At 36.7% G+C, this 21,125-nt stretch overlaps 1 protein-coding gene across 1 annotated transcript in view; it reads left to right on the top strand.

Moving 5' to 3' along the window:
* The window catches only part of LOC100543767 (brefeldin A-inhibited guanine nucleotide-exchange protein 1), a 56,645-nt gene that overhangs the window by 20,172 nt on the left and 15,348 nt on the right, over positions 1–21,125 (top strand). The window contains exons 10-22 of the mRNA XM_019614353.2: positions 2,316–2,415; positions 2,531–2,670; positions 2,797–2,905; positions 4,260–4,461; positions 5,635–5,746; positions 6,974–7,179; positions 7,277–7,361; positions 9,172–9,343; positions 10,878–11,029; positions 13,831–13,959; positions 17,244–17,402; positions 17,783–17,933; positions 21,000–21,115. Of these exons, the coding sequence (XP_019469898.1) occupies positions 2,316–2,415; positions 2,531–2,670; positions 2,797–2,905; positions 4,260–4,461; positions 5,635–5,746; positions 6,974–7,179; positions 7,277–7,361; positions 9,172–9,343; positions 10,878–11,029; positions 13,831–13,959; positions 17,244–17,402; positions 17,783–17,933; positions 21,000–21,115 (1,833 nt within the window). The remainder of the gene's footprint in view (positions 1–2,315; positions 2,416–2,530; positions 2,671–2,796; positions 2,906–4,259; positions 4,462–5,634; positions 5,747–6,973; positions 7,180–7,276; positions 7,362–9,171; positions 9,344–10,877; positions 11,030–13,830; positions 13,960–17,243; positions 17,403–17,782; positions 17,934–20,999; positions 21,116–21,125) is intronic.

Raw genomic sequence — 21,125 nt, 5'->3', positions numbered from 1 at the left:
CCAGATCTGTCCATGCGCAGAAACTCTTTCTCAGCCAGTGGCAATTAGTGAAATATCTTTGAAATCATATCTGGGTAAAATGTCAACATTTACTTTGAAATAGTTACAGATTCAGTAAGATCTGCTTTGTAACATCAGAAGTGGCACTTCAAGCAGTGTCAAGTTAAGTGGTTAAGTGGAAAATGGATGGGAAAATTTTTCTAAGGAGGACTATTTAAAAAAATTACCATCGTATTTTAACTTGAACATAAAATGAAGTCTTGGAAAAGAAGTAGGCCATTTCATCAGTTAAAAGTAGACATTTACATAAACTAATAAATTTTACTGTGCAAAACATGCCTTGATTTACAGGTAGTCTTGTAAGTCTGGAAGTCAAGTTTGTGAAAAGATGCTGAGAGATGTAGATAATATTCTACTTACAAAGACCTTGAATTCACGCATTTCTTCATCCATGTATGTCACTGTTTGAGTTGATGTCTCACGAAATCTTCAGAGGAAGAACCTAGTTTTCCTATACTTGTTACTGCTAAATATCTGCTTATAAAGTATGGTTTCAAGAAATCTATTCCCTGATTGTGAGTAAAGAATTTTCTTGCAGCTACTGATCCTAAAGGTTATTCAAAAGATGTGGGTAGACAAGTCGATATCTTCACATTCAATTTTTGTCTTGGAGCTGTAAGGAGAGCCATATGCTCTGATTTACAGTATGTAAAATCTATAGATTTTGGGATTGAGGCAATGTTCATCATCTGTTCAAGATATTCTTGGCATATTTTAAAGAGTAGTTTCAGATTCTGTCGAAAGACTAACCTCCCTTGGTCTTTTGACTTAAATTTTCCACTAACAAAGTCCTCTGACAGTTAAATACTAGGTCTCTTCTGAATTCTGTTGTAACTATATTTCTAAACGGGTCACTGGATGTATTTGCAGTAATGTATGGCTAATTCTGGCATACTTTCCCGTCTCCCTCCTGCTTTTGCTTTGTGGTTTTCATCCAAATCTGGTCTTAGGTATCAAAGAATTTTGAGTGCCACTGGACTGTGTGTAACCATCACTGTCTTTTGGTGATGGTGAATAAGTTAGCACTTTTTTTATTATCACTTGACCAAATGAAAAAAAAATTGCTCTTCTCCAGTTTAATTTTTTATATGCTAGAAATAAAAACTCAGCTCTATAACATGATTTGCCATAAGTGACATAGTGCTCAGTACTATTTTTAACTAATTAAAGGTATGTAATCAGCACACCTTCGAGAAATTGTTCATCATGCAATATGCTTTTCCAAAGCTGATATTAGAAGCAGAAATTCCACGTAAGAAGCATAGAGATCTAAAGCGTCTTTAAAATATGCAAACTGTGCAGCTAATTTCTCTTGTAGCTTGAAATGTTTTTGTACTTAAGATGTTTATCTCTGCCTTTACACTCCTTTCCAGCTCCCCAAAACTAAGAATTGCTCATAGCAGAACATATGTTAAAATTGTCTTCCTCTGTTTGGATTCCATAAAGTTATTAATAAAACCACATTACTCTGAGTGTTTTCAATTGCTTAAAATTTTGTTCCACTTACACTAGTCTTTGATCTAGAAGTGAGAAAAAGCCTGCTGTACCTTCTAAGCATACCCAGTTGAAATTATTCAGGTTAAAATACTAATGCACGTGGTGAGGACCCAATTGAGAGGGAATTTAAATAGTCATACTTCTGAACAAAAACATTAGCACTGAAGTAATTTCAGGAAAAGTTAATATTTGTTTCAGAAAGTGAACTTCTGTTAATGGATGTGTTACATTTTTTTAATGCTGTCTGACCAGTACTTCTTTAATGCTGCTGTATAGTGATCCTCCTGTATCAGGATATCTCCCTTCTAATGATACTGATATTTTTAATTGACATGATTTGCCATTCTTTACATGTGTGCCAATCATTATCTTGTAGAGAAAATAGTTTGTGGTGGGTAATGTCTGTTTCTAAATCTTAAATGATTTTGAACTCTAAAATTATCTCAGATTTGCCGATAGGCTATATTGACTTTGAGTATTTCACAGTATTCTTGGCTCTTCTGATTTTGAGTGATCAGAATACAAAACAAGTTTTTAGCTGTCCAGAAATACATAAATACTAATTTGAAGTCCTGATTTGAACATAGGAAACACAAACTATATTTTCTACCTTTTTTCTTTATTTTATTTTCTCCTGTTTTTCTAGAATGCTTCTTTTCAGTTATCCATGTGTTTTCAGAATAATGTACTGGAATACTGGCCATTAAATTTCAGTACAGTGCATGTAATGGATCTCTTTCTTCTTTCTGAAATATTAGGTTTTCTTCAAAGAAATTTTCCTGTATATCTTGGAAACATCTACTAGCTCATTTGATCATAAGTGGATGGTTATACAGACGCTGACACGGATATGTGCAGGTACTAAGATCTTCTTTGTTACAGTTTTTACATTTTTATGCTGAAAACCAAAACTATACTTTTGTTGAATGATGTAGTCTTGGTTCCAGATTTCACAATGTCACTTTGTTTATAGATGCCCAGAGTGTAGTGGACATCTACGTGAACTATGATTGTGACTTAAATGCAGCAAATATATTTGAAAGGCTGGTTAATGACCTATCAAAGATTGCTCAAGGAAGAGGTAGCCAAGAACTTGGCATGTCCAATGTTCAGGTAACAAAAAAAAAACCCCCAAAAAACAACAACAACAAAAAAACTTATGAAATGCCATGTTTCTTGAAATGATAAAACGAAGCTGTTTGTTCCACTAATGTATTTCTTTTTTTTTTTTTTTCCTAGGAATTAAGTTTGAGGAAGAAGGGACTGGAGTGCTTAGTATCAATCTTGAAATGCATGGTGGAGTGGAGTAAAGATCAGTATGTAAATCCCAATTCTCAGACAACACTTGGTAAGGCATGAGACGACTTTCTTATGGTTTTAGTAAAGAGTTGCCACCGGAATTTAGTGTATTTCTACAGTATTTTGATATTTCTAGTTCCAGATTGGTAAAACCTCATGCATGGATTAGTGTCATTTGTATGATTCGTCTGTCTTAATTGTATGAATTCCTATAATGCTGTTACACTGGAGATTACTAAATCCTTTCATTTCACATATTTCTAACTTTGAAAAAGACCTTAAAATGTAATTTGAAATGCCTTTAGTTTCATATTGATTTAATTACTATTTAAGCAACTAGGATGGAGGGTGATTTTTTTCTTTTCAAGGCTCCAGGGAGACCTCATTGTGGCCTTCCAGTATTTGGAAGGAGAGTATAAACAGGAGCGGGTATGACTGTTTACATGGGCTGATTGTGATAGGACAAGGGGAGTGGTTTTAAACTAATGCAGGGGAGGTTTAGGTTAGATATTAGGAGGAAGTTTTTCACTCAGAGGGTGGTGACACACTGGAACAGGTTGCCCAAGGAGGTTGTGGATGCCCCATCCCTGGAGGCATCCAAGGCCAGGCTGGATGTGGCTCTGGGCAGCCTGGTCTGGTGGTTGGTGACCCTGCACCAGCAAGGGGGTGTGAAACTAGATGATCATTGTGGTCCTTTTCAACCCAGACCATTCTATGATTCTCTGATTTATTAATGTATAGCTAGGAAACGTCCATTGTTGTAAATAGTGAAGAAACTGAATCACTACTTGCTTTATTCTTGTTTTCATCTCAGGCCAGGTTGAAACTATTAAGGTTATACCAGAATTTTTATGTTCAGAGTTTAGTTTGGTAGTTGAAGTAACAAAGTGGAAGTGGAAGCTTAGAGGTGGTTAGCACTACTGTCACTGAACTGAGTGAGAGCACCAGCTACTTGGCATGTGTGATCATAAACATTTTTAGGCGCTCTGTTTCAGAAACTTTCATTGTGATTTGCTTTGTGTCAAAGGTAACTTCCATCTTAAGAATAAAAGAATCTATAACTAGATTTCTAAGTTGTTCTTGTTTTTTTTCCTAAATACTATAGAGTATAGGTGTAATTTAAGTTGAAATATCAAATAGATGATACAATGAAAGAATCCTCCTTGATGCACTCTAGTGATTTTCTGCTTTTCTTCCCAATGAAAGCAGAACCAGAGTATTTATAGAAAAATAAATATATCATTGATGATAACTGTTATAACTTTTAGAAGCCTTTAGAGAGGATTTGAAAAATAATTGATAAAAATAAAATAAAAAATATTTGAAGAATTTTGACTTGATTTCGATTTCTTTTGACTTGAATGTACTGTATTTCCTACATATGTAATCCTTTCAATTTGTAGGGCAAGAAAAACCTACAGAACAGGACAGCAATGAAACCAAACACCCTGAGACAATTAACAGATATGGAAGCTTGAATTCCTTGGATTCTACTGCTTCATCAGGAATTGGCAGCTACAGCACGCAGATGTCTGGCACTGACAACCCAGAGCAGTTTGAGGTCCTAAAGCAACAAAAGGAAATAATAGAACAAGGAATTGACTTGTGAGTGCCTTTTATCACCCATGGGAGGGTGGATTCTTTTGGAACTATGAAGATTCCTGGGTTTTTCTTCCTTCTCCTCATAGATACTCATCTTGTGTTAGGAAAAAAACTCTGGATGTAACAGCACTTCCTCTGGTGAAAGAGTGCTGAATGGTGTCCCCTTTGGAGCCTGTCAACAGTGTTTTGTGTTAACCTAATTCCTCACAGCTAGAAGATGAGTACTCTGAATGTTTGTTCTTTTTTCTCCAGACCTGCTTGTCTAAAAATAAGATTTTTAATTGGTATGTAAAGAACATTGAACTCACGTAATCAGTTAAATAGTACCTATTTTGCTGTACACGTTACTGGTGAAAGTGAAATAGTCTCCTCCTAATTCATTATTTTTTCATAATTTGAACTGTGGATAATATCATTGCTCACGGATTCTGACATGAATCTTCCATGTGATTTCAGACTCGTCACCTCATCTCCTCATTGAGATCACTTTAAGCAGAACTAGAAGTTTTCTGTAGTGTAGTATTCAGACTCTGAAAAAATATGCCTTAGACCTTCAGTGTTTCAGTTTCTGTCACTTGTTTCCTTGTGTAGTGCATTTCCATTCTTATAGGCAACTCACGGATATAGAGAGTCATTCACAGAGACAAAAGTGAAGAGCAACAAAGCATAATTATTCCTTTCCAGATCAAGAATTTGCTGATTTGCTGATGTGTATGTTTGTTTTTTTTTTCCTGAAGATAACACTTCAAAATGCATTTTATTTATATGTATATGTACATACATATTCATATGTATACATGAATATACAGTTCTGGAATGTACAATAAACACGGAATTCTAGTTTGTTTTTGTTAGATCAAGGAAGAGCAGAAACTGAAAATCAGAATAAATAATAGTTCTGTTTAGTGAGATCGGCTTGGATGCCATAAGGGCATTTACATAAGAAAGAGGAAGAGGCGGCCATTCACAGGAGTAAAAATTCATCGTCTGATGAAGGGAATAATCAAGAATAACTTACTCCTTTCTGATACACAGTTTGATAAAGGGAAAATACTTACGTACAGATTTTTGATCTCTCCTCCAAAATTTATTTAATCTTCTTTGTTAAAGCATTTATGGTTTTGTGCATAGGTAAGAGAGTTAACTCTTCATTCCATCTTGATCTTGATTGTACAGGTTCAATAAGAAGCCAAAGAGGGGGATTCAGTACCTGCAAGAACAAGGAATGCTTGGCACTACCCCTGAAGATATTGCTCAATTCTTGCATCAAGAGGAGAGATTAGATTCAGTAAGAAAATTGTTTTCCTGATGTTTCTTCTTGGTTATGCTGATGTCTTGATATTAATTGCCAGTCACATGTGTGTTTTAAAGCATATAATTTGCTTGTGCAATGGAGAGGGAGACTTCTGTCTTTGTAAATTTGGGAAGTCATGGAGTTAGGAATATAACTTACAATATGAGAGTTGTACCCTGTCATATAAGCATCCTGCAGTTCAGTGGAGTGTAAAAAGGTGGACCTACTTGAACTGACTCAAGACTTGCTGATGTTCCTAGGCCTGTATTTTAGTTAACTGTATTTATTGAGTCCAGAAAGGGACTGTCAGAATTAACTGGACTTTATAGGCAGCTGAAAAAGAATGTGGCACTGACAATGTGAAAAGTGCATTTGCTGCCTCCCAGTGGAAAGTTATTTAGTCTAGATGTTGTGTTTGATTTGATTTACTGCTAGGGAGCTGTTGCTGAACTTGGGATTGTCCTGCAGTATCTGGCAGAGGATGATGGGAATATCTTACATTGGTATTGTCACAGAAGACACGGCTTTCTTAAACAGCAGTCAGCACCACTGTGCTTAGCAGCTACCTAATTATTTCATAAGGAAAGGTGTGCATATACCCATGATGGCAGCTCTGGCTTCAGCGACAAATTTCAGTACTGGAATTTGGAATCAGCCATCAGAAATTGTTAACCTCAGTTGATACATGCAGACACCTTTATCCGAATGTCGAATGCAAAGTATTTTTCACAGGCACCTTTCTCTGAATCCAAGGTAGCAGTGATAGTGACACTGACAGTCATCAGGGGGATGTATTTGAACATGACCAACATATGTTTGGGCATGACTCTCAGGCATTTGAAGTCTGTAATGTAGTGGGTAGTTTATGTTAGTAAACCTTTCATTCCTATAACTTAACTAGCTATAAAGAGCAGAGAAAGGAAGTTACTGGTAATACTGTCTTTTGTACATGTGGTCTTTATCTAATAGAACAAAATGGTATGAGTCAAATCAGAGGAGTAGAAAAACAGGCATATAGAGCATGTAAGAGAGCATTGGAATATCTAGGCAAAATGCTTTGCTTTAGAGAATAGAGGAGAAGCAGTGTGTCTGAGCTGCATTCAGGCTTTTCTTTTTGTGTAATGTATTGGCAGTATGAGTCTGTTGTTCTTAATCTTCCTACCTCTCTTCCCTTGCCCCAGTGTAAGTGTGCTAGTTTGTATTTCTCTGTTCCTGTTTTAGACTCAGGTTGGGGAGTTCCTGGGAGACAATGATAAATTCAACAAAGAAGTCATGTATGCATACGTAGACCAGCACGACTTCTCAGGAAAGGATTTTGTTTCAGCTCTGCGTCTGTTTCTTGAGGGATTTCGCCTTCCAGGAGAGGCTCAAAAAATTGATCGGCTAATGGAGAAATTTGCTGCTAGATATTTAGAATGTAACCAAGGGTAAGCCATGCTTTATCTCCTGAACTTTGGAAAGTTGAATAATAAGTGAATCCTAATATGTTAAATTTGCTGTTGTTTTTCTTCTTTCTCAACTCAGGCAAACTCTTTTTGCTAGTGCAGACACTGCATATGTCTTGGCTTATTCAATTATCATGTTGACAACAGATCTTCACAGTCCACAGGTATGTTGCTATGGAAATATTTTTATCATCTGTAGACATCTAAATTTCAGCCTTTTTGACAATACAGTTTTAAAAGCTTAATGTTCAGTTTAATCACAGAATCATAGAAAGGCTTGGGTTGGAAGGAACCTCAAAGATCATCAAACTGTAAGTTCCCTGCCATAGGCAGGATTGCCAGCCACTAGATCAAATGCTAGATCAGATTGCACAGGGCCCCATCTAACCTGGCCTTAAACACCTCCAGGAATGGGGCATCCACAACCTCCCTGGGAAACCTGTTCCAGCACCTTACCACTCACTCAGTAAAAAAACTTCCCCCTGACATCTAATTTAAATCTCCCTTCTTTTAGATTAAAATAATTCACTCTTGTTCTATCACTATCTACCTGTGTAAAAAGTTGTTTTCCCTCATGTTCATTATCTCATTTTAAATATGGGAAGCTGCAGACTGAATAAGTCCAGGTCTTTCAGCTAGTGTTCATAGAAGAGGTGCTTCAGCTCTTGGATCATCTTCCTGGTCCTCCTCTGGATCCTCTTCAAAAGCTTCGCATCTTTCCTATGTTGGGAGCCCTAGAATTGGATGCAGTGCTCCAGCTGGGGCCTCACAAGGGCAGAACAGAGGGGGGACAGTCACCTCCTTTGCCCTGCTGGTCATTCCTTTTCTAATGGAACCCAGCATACCATTGGCCTATCAGGCTACAGGTGCATACTGCTGGCTCATGTTAAGTTTTTCATCAGTCAGGACCCCTAAGTCCTTCTCAGCAGGACTAACCTCAAGGAGTTCTTCTCCCAGCTTGTATACATATCTGGGATTGCCTCGACCCAAGTGCAAAAGTTTGCGTTTTGCTTTGTTGAACCTCATTAGGTTCACAAAGGGCCTGCCTTTTGAGTTTATCGAGGTCCTTCTGGATGGCTTGACTTCCTTTTTATGTATCAACTGCCCCAGTCATCTCAGTGTCATCAGCAAACTTACAGAGGATGCATTTAATCCTGTCATCTGTCTCATTGCTAATAATGTTAAAGTGTAGTAGATCCAAGTTTGGCCCTTGGGGGACACACTCTTTACCAGCATCCTCTTGGATGTAGGACCATTGACCATTAACCTTCTGATTACAACCTTCCAACCAATTCCTTATCCACCAAAGCCTACCCTTCATCTCTCTCCTATTTAGAGATAGGGATGGTAGTATGCACGTAAAACATATGGTAGCTAAAGTTTGTGTGCCTCTTAAGTAACACTGTTTCATGGATATGAAGATTTTTAAGTTGTTTTGGTTAGCACTTTCTGTAAGGTATTGTTTCCCTACTTGCATTGGCTCTGACACTGAACGTAGTAATCTGCTGCCTTGTAGAACTTGTATAATTACTTACCCATTGATTTTAGCACAAATCTACTCCTAATTTCAGACAGTTATGATACAGCCTTATTTCAGTAAACTTCCACAGTGCATAATATTTGAAAGTTTAGTAATTAGCCATTATTACTTTAAAAAAAAAAATCTGCAAAAAGTATTGAATTCTGGGTTTGTATTTAGAACAAATAGTCTGGTCTGTATGAAAAAAGTGTATTTTTTTGGTAATGTATGGCTGATATACCTGCAGTTCCTACTTGAATATTATGTTGTTGCCCACATGTCCATGCACAGCGATGTAGATTTCATAAAGAAATCTTGAGTATGTTGGATACTTAACAATTTCTTTTGAATCAGCAGGTTCATGGTAATTTATCTGTCCAGCTGCTTTTAGGCAGTGTTTTAACTTCTATGAGCATGTTTCTTGTTCGTATTAAAAGATTCTTTCTGGTTTTCAGGTTAAGAATAAAATGACAAAAGAACAATATATTAAAATGAATAGAGGTATCAATGACAGTAAAGATCTCCCTGAAGAATATCTGTCTGCGATCTATAATGAAATAGCAGGAAAGAAGATTTCAATGAAAGAAACAAAAGAATTAACAATACCTACAAAATCCAGTAAGCAAAGTAAGTAACTGCAGTTAGCACTGGCTTTTCAGTGTCATGTAACTATATCTCCTATTTAAAATGAGAGAGCAATGAAATCAGTATGATTTATATAACTCAATAATAGACTTACATAACTCATGTCATGTTGTTTTATCATAAATGCACGTTGCTACCTTCACATGTGTGTTAAACGCAACTGTTTATTTTCACTTCCCTGTGCTACTGAATTTCTGGTTTTTACTGCGAAGAGTATGCTGAATTTGGGTTTTGCTGTTGACCAGGACCAGGGGGAGATACATATGAGGGCTTCATGAAATAGGAGTGTTGTCAAATAGGTGTGGTGCAGAACAAATGCAGTAGTACTACCTTCTGGCTTTGGGCTAAGCATTGTGGTGGTGTTTTATTGTTGTTTTTTTTTTTTTTTCCTGCAGTAAGCAGACTTCTTCAAAAATCTTTCATTGTTTCATTTACAGGGCCTTAGCTGACTGCTTTTCAGATTATCTTTTCTTCTCTCTAATACCAGACAGACTTTCTTGTGGTTTGCACCATGTGAAAATTCAGAAGCTACTCATTCTAGCTGTTAGACAGAGACTATTAAGAGAGACTGTTGTTTTATTCCTAATGTAGCCAAGTTTGTATATGTTTAAGCAGAAGTCCTAGGTTAGTCTTTTGAACAGATTGCTTGCAGGAAATTTTATCTGGAAAAAACACCCATCCAATTTTCTATAATCACTCGGTTAATTTTTTATTATAATTTTTAAAAAGCTGCATGTATTAGGCTTCAGTTTGTTTTTCTTGATAAGGTGGACGTTCCACTACTGAAATGAAAGGGTGAAAAAGTAGTTCCCTGAGAAAAAGATGTCCTTGTATTTCTGTGGTTTGCAGTGGTGATGGCTTGCTATGAAACTTCCATTCAATTTGAAGTTAGCTTAGTGGATATGATTTTTATGTTGTCAGTTGAGGTGATAGAGAAGGAATGCTTTTTATGCAAATTGGATCAAAATTAGGTTACATTTCATACATAAACTTGTCTTAAGTTAAATTATATCAATATTCTTGCTGATACATTAACTTAATGACTGTTTACATGGATGGATAACGATAGGACAAGGGGGAATGGTTTTAAATTAACACAGGGGAGATTTAAGTTAGATATTAGGAGGAAGTTTTTACTCAGAGGGTAGTGACACACTGGAACACGTTGCCCAAAGAGGCTGTGGATGCCCTGTCCCTGGAAGCATTCAAGGCCAGGCTGGATGTGGCTCTGGGCAGCCTGGTCTGGTGGTTGGTGACCCTGCACATAGCAGGGGGAAGGGGGGGGTGTGAAACTAGATGATCACTGTGGTCCGTTTTAACCCAGGCCATTCTATGATTCTGTGGTAACTTTGGAGAATACCAAAAAAAAACAAAAACAAAAAACAAAAAAAAAAAACAAACTAACAAAAAAAACAACTGAATTCAACTTGATGGAAAATTTTAAAATTCTGTTACTCCTGAAGATGCCACTGCTATAGATGTATGAATGTAAAAAGAAGAAAAAATGTGTTTGCAGGTGTTGCCAGTGAAAAGCAGAGAAGACTCCTATATAATCTGGAAATGGAACAAATGGCTAAGACAGCTAAAGCTCTTATGGAGGCAGTGAGTCATGTTCAGGCACCATTTACCAGCGCAACACACCTGGAGCATGTGAGACCCATGTTTAAGGTGAGCTACATTTTTAGATACATAATGCAAATATTGTGGAGTTTTTTCATACAAAAAGCTGACAGAATTTGCTGAAAATACTGAAGGTATGTATCCACTGTGTTTTGATTCTTTTCTAATTTATTTAACATGTAAAGGGATGAATGATCTTCGAGCTCTTCTACTGCAGTTCCATTTACACTGGGATTTCAGGAGTTTGTATGCCTTGATGCAATGGAGAAATTAGGAGGAGTATTGAGAGAAACAAAAGTGTAAAGACTAGTTAAAAACTTGAAATAATGGAATTTTTATTTTATGTATGGGGATGTAGTCCAAGCAATCTCATACTAATCCCAGTGTATTGTTTGGGTCCCTCCTGCTGCTCTGAAGAGTGATTACTTCGCATTTCGGGGGAGCAGTTACTGGAATAAACTTCTGCCTGATGTTCACTGTTTCAAATGAGTATTTCAGTGGGACTTAGGTGGTTGTCTAGTTTGGGGGCAGGTAGCTAGACCTGTGTTAAGGTTTTTATTTGTTTGCTTTTAAAACTTGTATTATTCTAAACAGCCTTCCTTACCACTTTATAGGTGCAAAGTTATCTGCAACCCAAATGCCTTTTCCCATACCAGTGACTCGGTTTTTTAGTTAAAAAATATGCTCAGTAGTTTACTGTGTCAGAGAATGCTAGTGGATATGATCTTTGGCCACTAATTTGTTTTGGTAAACTGACCCTGAAAGAGGTTGTTGTGCTCTTTCCGTCTGCTCTCATTTGCTGCCCTTTTCCCAGGTGCTCGTATGATCCCTTTGTGAACTGTTCCAGGGAGTTAAATTCTCAGAAGACTACCCTGAAAAGAGACAGATAGTTCCCTGATGCAGTTTGCTATAGAGTCAGATTGAGCTTTAGACCCTGGCTAGAAAGCGAATGAGGATGTAGCTGTGAAACTGCTGTCTGTGAGGCAAAATTCTAAGCTGCTTATCACCAGTATTAATAATTGGTATGTAGGTCATTACTCCACACAGAATGATGCAGAATGAAGCCCTTGATTAAGATCTAGTTTCAGACATTACTTAGCGGAGTTGTACCGTATGCCTTTTCTCTCTACTGCCTTCTTAAAGGCTGAAATGAAATAACTTGCATACAGGCATGTAAAAAAATCATAGATTTTTTGTTTCCCATTTGTATTACCAGCCCTACTGATCTGACATCTCTAGCCTTTTGTACCTCAGAAGTTCATTAGTAAAATCCCTGTTTTTTTTCAAAGAGCAAAATATAAACCATCTGGGAAACACTCTAAACATCTTCTGTGAAGTTAATAAGAGAAATTTTCTTGTTGTCATAAGCTAATTAAAGAACAGATGATAATGCTGTATGTATGTTGGAGAGAGAACAGTCTTGGCAAACACGAGGTATAGAAGTTATGAATACTTAATCTCTTGTTGGCTGTTTAGACTTTATAATTTAGATTTCAGCAAATGTTCTAAATTTCTAGCTATCTCCTTCAGCCATTGATGATACAGTAAAGCTGATCACATCTGTATAGATAGATTTGCCAAGTGGTTAAATGGGAACAGTAGTACACTTTATGCAACCATCTAAGCACTCCAAAATTGAGTGTATGTTTTAAGTGATGGATTTTCACATTTCATGACAGAAGTCTGTTATAAATAACAGCATAAATGTAGTTATAAGGCATAGCATAATGACCTCTGAATGGTTCTTAATGGAGGAAAGTATTTCAGTTTTGCAGTATTTCGCATTGGTTTTGGTTGCGTTAATGAAAATTTGAATAAAAGGAAGTGAGGAAAAAAGAAGAAAAAGTAATACTGCACTTCTGCAGTGTGCAGTAAGGAATTAAGTCCTGGATCAAGGAGTTCATCTGAATTTTTAAACAATCTCCCAGGGGTATGTTTTGATGTGTGCAAGTTTTAAGTAGTTTAGCAAGGTAGTGTTTTTGGAATTAGTAGCTTGAATGAATCCAAAACTCTGATGAATCATTTTCACTTGAAATTGTGTGAAATCTGTTGCTACCTGCAGTGGCCATTGATTCTGTCTTGCATCTGCGGTGTCTTGGGGTAATTATTGCTAAAATTATTCTTGATACCCTGTGGTTTCCTCTTCATAACCACATGTAGTTATGACAGAATCCTTTGCATCTTCAGATCCCTTTTTCTGCATCTTGGAGAGAGAACTTAAGCCACAAGGACAACAGCATGTGATTCTCCTGCCATAACATTGTGTAGTATACTTGCAGTCCCACACAAGACATGAGGAAACAGTGGGTTTATATACAGCCTTTTACTGTCTTAGAGTAATTGTAGCTGAATTAATAAAATACATTCTGTTATGCATTACTTTTTAACCTTTTTTTAAACCAGGATAAACGTGACTTACTGGAGTACATTTGCACACTGTATGCTGCAAAGTTGAACAGACCTGCTCTTGTCATAATTACTGGCTCTACTTTTGTTCCTTGTTCTGTGAAGTATTCATGTAGAACAGATAGGCTATCTAGGGAGTACCAAAACTGTAATAGGCATTTAATTGACGTAACTTTGGGGATAGGTTTTTTTAGCAATCTCAAGTTGACATTTTTGTTGTTTGGTGTGACAGAGTGGTTCTGTATGGGAATGCTTGTCTGTATTACTTCTGTTTTTTCTCTGGTGTCTCTTACAACTTTTTCCTTTTCTCAGAAGGCAACTTCAGGGGGGTTTTTTTGAGTTTGAGCTGAATTTAAGCTTCAGCAAGGTATTGAAAATGTAACATTTATTCTCTTCAAGTTCTAGTAGTTGCTAATGTAACTTTTATTTTGCATATGTTCCAGTTGGCATGGACACCTTTCCTAGCTGCATTCAGTGTGGGTCTACAGGACTGTGATGACACAGAAGTTGCATCTCTTTGTTTGGAGGGCATACGGTGTGCTATAAGGATTGCTTGCATTTTCAATATACAGGTAAAATAATAAACATTAAAATTAAGATTGAGACAATACTTTAAGTAGCAGCATAGTGTTAGTATTGTTCTATAAGCTCTTGTTGCTGAAGCTGTACACTAATTCCCAGAGCCTGCTCACTTCTGCATTTACTACAGTCTTACACCAGCTGATGTTTAAGGATTTCTTCCAACAGAAATCTTTCTATTATATTTGACTGAGAGTGTTTTAAATAAAGTAACTTCATTCCTATTGTTTTGTGGTAAATGCTGTCATGCTGATGGACTGAATTTTTGTTTCCTCGTAAGCACTTTTTCTCAGTGTACTTTTTTTCAGCTTTTTAAGAGTGTAGGTGATGTTACGTAAAATTCAGCTTTCTAGGCTTTTTTGTAAGTAAAATAATATTTCTGTGAACTGCTTGAAGTACTGTCCTCAAACACAGAGACAAAATACTAAATTGAGATTTTAATAATTGGGTACTATTTTAACCTTAATGACAGTAGAAATGTTTTTCCTGACATAAATGCATAAAAATGTATTTTGCATTAAGTGCAGTGCCAAGAGTTCCAGACTTTATGTCTCTAGAGGACAGTAATTCTGATTAAATGTGAGGTTTGTTTTTGGTTGGTTGGTTTTTGCTTTTTGCTTTTCATTTTAAAATCATACATAGTAAGCACACTAGTCAGTGTGCCATAAGCCCTCTGTAGGGATAAATGAAGACAGGAGTAATCCAAATTTGTGTATTATTTCTTGTTTACAATTAAAAATGAAAACAACAACCCCCTTCAGTTCCCCCCCCAAAAAAGGAACATGTAAGAGTAACTTAAATACAAACTATTGAAATGTGATAAGATAATAACACTTGTCTTATGTTTATTCTTTCACTCTGATACAACAAATTAGTTAACTTTTTAGAACTAATGTGGTAAGGCACATTGGGAGTTATCATACAGCTACTTGGTCTGGTGGTTGTGACCCTGCACACAGCAGGGGGTTGAAACAAGATGATCATTGTGGTCCTTTTCAACGTAGGCCATTCCATGATTCCTCCCTGTCTTCTCACTTCATTTTTTTCTCTTTTTGTTCTGAACTGAACAGACATAAATTTGATTAACAAAGCCTTCCTTGAAGCCTATAGCTATGCATGAAATTCACTTTTCTGTTATTTTTGTTTGCAAAAATGAAAATGCTGCAAATATTGGCTTCAGCATGTGCAAAGGTTTGCTCCCTGTCCTGCAGTGATCTGTCCTTACTGGGAAGGGCAAGGACAAGGTTTGCTTCAAGATCCCAGTGTTCCAAGAACATAGCAGAAGCAGTTGTACCTTTCCATTGGTTTGGTACAAACTTCACTGAACTAAAGGTGTTTCAAAAGAAACACTTCTCATTTGCTGGAACTTAATGTTTTCTGTTTATTTCAGTTCAGAACTGATGTTCCTTTCTAGTTTTCTGTAGGAATTCTGCTTTGTTGTTATTGTTTTAGCAGTACTGGTTTGTTGATGACTTCAGTACAGTGTTCCATTACACAAGGTTCTGATGAGGTAAAAACATTGTCTGACTTCAGGTGCCGGAGTGTTGTGGTGGTTTGAAGGAGTCTCGCAAATCTGTGCTTCTGTTAACTTAAGGATCCTTACAGTTGGAAGCAGATTTTTCTTGTGCTCTTGATTGGTACTAGTGAATAAACATACAGAAGTTTAGATCAGAGTCTCACGACAGTTAACCATTACTTTACATGCCCAGAGGGGCAATGAAGGGAGCCAGACGCTTTGTTTTAATTGTGTAAGCACACAGTAGAGTTTAAGCTGAGCATGTACTTTTAACCTCAACCTGTCACACTCTGGGTTTTTTCCTTAAGCAGCTGGGACAAGATGTTCATATAAAGGATATACGCAGCTCACTTACCTCATCTCTTTTAATTTCTGTTTGATAGATGCATGGCTTAGTTTTTCTCTTTTAATTTGACGGCTTAGAAAAAGGATTAGAAAAGGAAAGGATATATGTATAGAACAGAGTGGGAAGGTAGAGATAAAAATAATCCCTTTTTCAGAAGATAAATAGTTTGTAGACTCCAAAACTTATTCACTTACTACCACACAACTTCCACTTTTATGCCTGTACTTCATTTGCTGTGCCTTAACCAGCATGCTCTGTTATAGTAGTTGGGGCTGAATGGGACAGCTGTATGACTGAGAGTTCAGCTCTTGCATTGCTGCCCTCTGTTGTGATATTCCTGCTCCTTCTGAAATCATAAAATCACAGCCTTACAAGATGACCTACAAGATCATCCAGTCCAACTGTCCTCCTACTACCATTGCTACCACAGGCTGTTAAGCTGTATCTCACAGCTCCTCATGTTCTGGGATTTATTTTCTATTTTTTATTTTTTATTTTTTATTTTTTCTATATATATTTTGTTATTATTTTGTGCTGAATGATTTTTGAATTTAAAAACAGTCTTAGGCATTCAAACAGTTAAATATCTTTCACAGTTGTCATTTGTTTCATTGATTTGCAGCCATTTCACTTTATCGACTTTGGAGATCTTACATGACAGAAGAGTAAAATCTGTTTGAGTGCTCAACTGTAATCCCCCTTCCAAATCTGTGATGGGTTGATAAAAGACCGAGGTCTTTCCTTTGGTATTTATAGCACCCTATACTTAAAAATCAGATACCTATGTGTGGAATACTCCCTTTTGCGCCCCATTGATGGATTTCATCTGCATAGATTATAGGTCTGTTGCTGTTTGCCCAACTGTAACAGTCATCTCACACGCTTTTGAGGTGTCCAAAGTGTGTAGGTTAAATCAAGTATTTTTTTGAGCAATTTTGCAGAATTGGCAAGAAGATGCTTTATAGATATGTTATTTAGACTCCGTTGCAAAAAAAGAAAAAAAAATTTGTAAAGGTTGGGAGAATCAGCTAAGGCAGCATTTTGAGAAAAGGTCCAGGTGCAGTGAAAGAATACTAAAAGCTTAGCTAAGAAGCTGTGTTTCTTCTGAAACAGCATTCTGTTTCGGAGCTGTAAAAATAGTCAGTGTAACAAACAGAGTTAGAAAGCTAATAGCCTTTGTGTCCTATGTGTTCTATGCTGTCACACATTATACTTCATGCTCCTTAGTGGAGGGACCCTGACTTTATCCTGTAGCTTACTACAGAAGAATTGGTGAGACTTTTGTTCTGTAAAATGCATCAGAAATTCAGTTTAAGAAAGAAAAAGGTAAATGGTATAGTTGTTAAAATTACATTTTGTACTAAAAACAGAAAACTGAGAAAATGCAAAGCAAATCTTTTTTCTCTCCTTTGTAGCTTGAAAGAGATGCCTACGTCCAAGCGTTAGCAAGATTTACATTACTTACAGTGAGTTCTGGTATTACTGAAATGAAGCAGAAGAATATTGACACAATTAAAACTCTCATCACAGTGGCTCATACAGATGGAAACTATTTAGGAAATTCCTGGCATGAGGTACCAAAGTTAATGTTTTTGAGCTGTAAGAGTGCTTCCTGAGTTTGAATGTATTTGCGTGCTCAATTGTGCATAAATACAGTTTTCTATATTCAAGTGTCACATATATACTTTCACACATACATTACATAGAATTGCTTATTCTGTAAACAGCTGAAGTAGCAAAACATGTCCAACTCTGAAAAAAAAATGGCAAGAGACTAATGATGTAATATTCAAATTACTTCTCATTTTATATTGAAGAGCAAGAATACTTGCCTGACCTTGAACACTTGGGGGGGGAAAAAAAGGTAATTTATAAACATCTGCCCTAAGGTTTTTGTTTTTACTGTTTTAAACAACTTTTTGTTTCTAACCAACTTCTTTTCTCTCTGTACTAGATTCTGAAATGCATCAGTCAACTTGAGCTGGCACAGCTAATAGGAACTGGAGTAAAACCTCGTTACATCTCAGGGACAGTGCGTGGCAGGGAAGGTTCTTTTACAGGAACAAAAGATCAGGCACCTGATGAATTTGTGGGGCTAGGGCTGGGTAAGTAATGCAGATACTAAGTATTTCATGTGCAGGCACGCATCAGTTTGCACCTTGCTTTCATTGTTGGTGTCTGTCAAGATTCAGAGATTTGGTCCTTCTGAAATGATGTCTACATGTGTATCTTATGCTTTGAGTAGGCATCTCTGGAATATTTGTTTTGCTCTGTGAACTATTATCACTGGGATGAGAAAGTAAGAAATGTAAAGAAATTATACTTTATTTCTCTTAAAATATAGCTGATAAAGTAAGAATGTACTGCTGATAGTATGACCAGATTAAATAATATCCAGAGTTAGCGCACTAAATATTGTACCATGTATGACTAAAGGTGTAGGGTATGGAAATATCAAGGCTGTGTAACTCCATTAGACTGTTAGAAATGTTCAGTTTCAAGATGTTGCTAGGTATCTCCTGCTTCGCAAGTGACTTTACCTACAGTCCAGCAAAACCTTTGTGTTTCCTCAAGCTTTATCGTTTTTGCAGTGTTCTTTCTGAATAGTAATGATTGTTTTACTGGTTACCTTGATTTCAGCTCTCAGCTCATCCTCATTATCCGGCTTTGTGTCTTCCTCCTGTAGTTCTTTCTCTGCAGTCAGTGCTTTTCTTTCCATTGTGCTCTGCCTTGGCCTGCCTCACCTTGCCAAGATTTGCTGAAGGGAAACCTTATCCCTGGAAATCACTGCGTCTGCCAACATCTCATATACTGTGCTTCTCTCTGCCCTCATCATATGCATCCTGCACTTTAGTTTTCCCTGATGACCTATCCAGCTTTGCTTTTTCCAAGTACTGAGAGTATTTCTACGTTGCAGTGACAGGCCCTTAAAAATTTTAAGTCCTAACAGCTCAAGAATGTAAACTGTAGTCAGGTGTCTATAAATCATACTTGCTAGTCATTGGTGTAGATCCAGCTCATAAACATTTTTTTTTCTCCTTCTGTCAACTACATTTCTAAGGAACATAACGTATGCCCAAATGCATAAAAACATTTCTGCCCAAATTGAATTTCTGGAATGCTTGTTACTGTACACATATGGAAATTTAACTATTTTCTCTTAATAATATAATTTTAATCTTATTGGAAGATGTTCAACTCACTGGAATTTAGTTTTCATACGCTAAGTGACTGTGTTCTGACAGGGCCCCCTTCTTGACTTCTCTGTTTTTTCACTCTTCACAAATTGTGTTGCAGATTGTTTTTTTTCTGTGGTGACTTTTGGGAATACTGCTTTCTAGCCATCTATCCATAAAACTATACTCCTGTGAAGAACCCATAATGTATATGCCCATGTATATAGCCATACATTTTACAGGCAATTAATTTTTTAATTAGTGAAGCTGCAGCCTGATGTCACATAAGCATCATCTTTCAAACCTGTGTCCAAAATCTGGTGGAGGTATGCAGCAGCTTTCACTCTTTCTGCTGAAGTAGAGGTGTGTATCTAAAAGCAAAACAAAAAGCTCATTTACCACATGAAAAGCCATTCAACTGTGTACTCTTGCAGCACCTACTTTTCAATGTCTTCATCACTCTTTCTGCTAGGAATCTTTTCAGTTTTGCTTGAAAATTCACAGCATCATAGTGTTGTGAAAGTAAAGGAATAGCCAATTATTTTTTTGTGTCCTTGATAGGAATGGAATTAAAACTTGGAGTTCTAACTGAAAAGTTCAGCTTTCTTTGTCTCTAATTTCAATTTGCAAAGTTGTAAGACAAAAGTGAATAAGTTGTAGCCTAAGTTTGACTTTTAGGTAACTGAAAGTTCTCCTTGGGCAATGTGAGTTTAAGGAATTCACTTTTCATAAAGCAAAATTATGTAAGTGACTATATTTCCTTGTAAAAGATCTCATAAATGTTGGAATAGAAATGCATATTAAAAAAAAAAAAATCAGCTGCCTGTGGAGGCTTTACAGCATTGATCATAAATCTTCTGGTAATAACAAGTTTTTATGTAAACTGGAAGAATTGGTTAGGATTGTTTGACTTTGAAATACCTCTCCCAGTTCACCTCACACAGAGCAGTGCGTTTCTTAGCTGACACGTTACTTGCATTCAAGCCAGTTGAGCTTGGCAATTGATCTGTATGCTTAAAATAAAAGTTTTAATCAAATCCAACAGTATTATAAGTTGCTGAAATACTAGGATAAGGTTGTGTATAAGTGTGCCTGCTGAAAAGTTACTCAAAGTCTTAGAAAAAAAATTTTTCAAATAGCCCTATTTAGCTGGATCTGATGGCCATCATCACAAGCCTCCTCCAGCTGTGGAGCACAGCAGGACTAAATGGCAGGCTTTTGGGAGACAGTCTGAAATGTAAAAACTTTTCTGTCCCTGCAAAGCTGAAAACAGAATCACTGCTCTTTGAATCTTCTGTTTTCCTTTACCTTTCTGATAGGCTCCTTAAGAGAAAAAGCTTGCATACAGTGTAGGTGGAACTACCCAGTGTGATTGTAAGATTGTTGTGGGTTTTTTTTTCCTGATGCTGGGGAGCTTAGAATTTACAGGAAACCTGAGAAACTTACTCGCTGTAGTTAGCATTTTAATATGAGCTTTTCCAGGTGTTGTTTATCTTCCAGAGTTGTTTCTTTTTTTCCTCACTGTTGTTAGGTGATAATTTTGCTGTACTTGAGATGGAGTTTTGATGGGAGTTCTTCTCTGTGAATAATTAGAAAGAAACCTGTCAGGATGGATTTACTTGTCTGTTAATAGAGTGAGAAATGTTCACCTTTGTGCAGTATTCTCTGTCCTAGTTTTTCTTTCCAGTAACAGAATAACCAAGGATCTATTTAAAGATGGAGAGAAAAAGGTGGTTCTTGTGCTTTTTGAATGTTTTTTTCTTGTTTATATTTATCTAAAAGTTCAAAATGTGGACTGTTTAATGTCACTAATGACCTTGTATATGGATAGAGAATCTTCGAAAAATTATGCAGTAGTTCGCTCTTGCATGGGAAAGTAATAATATACTTACTGTGGATTAAAAATAATAATACTGTAGTGACATGACTTCTCCTCTTTCTTCCCTGCCCTTTCTTTGTTATCTGTCGTCCACTTCCACATCTTGTTTACTGGAGTTGGTGGAAACGTGGATTGGAAGCAAATAGCAAGTATTCAAGAGTCCATTGGTGAAACCAGCTCCCAAAGTGTTGTTGTTGCTGTAGACAGGTACTGTATTACATTTATTCTCAGAGTTCCTTTTT

This window comes from Meleagris gallopavo, chromosome 3 (assembly GCF_000146605.3).
Source record: "Meleagris gallopavo isolate NT-WF06-2002-E0010 breed Aviagen turkey brand Nicholas breeding stock chromosome 3, Turkey_5.1, whole genome shotgun sequence".
In the NCBI taxonomy this organism is placed as follows: Eukaryota; Metazoa; Chordata; class Aves; order Galliformes; family Phasianidae; genus Meleagris; species Meleagris gallopavo.
This window is presented reverse-complemented; position numbering and strand designations above follow the sequence as displayed.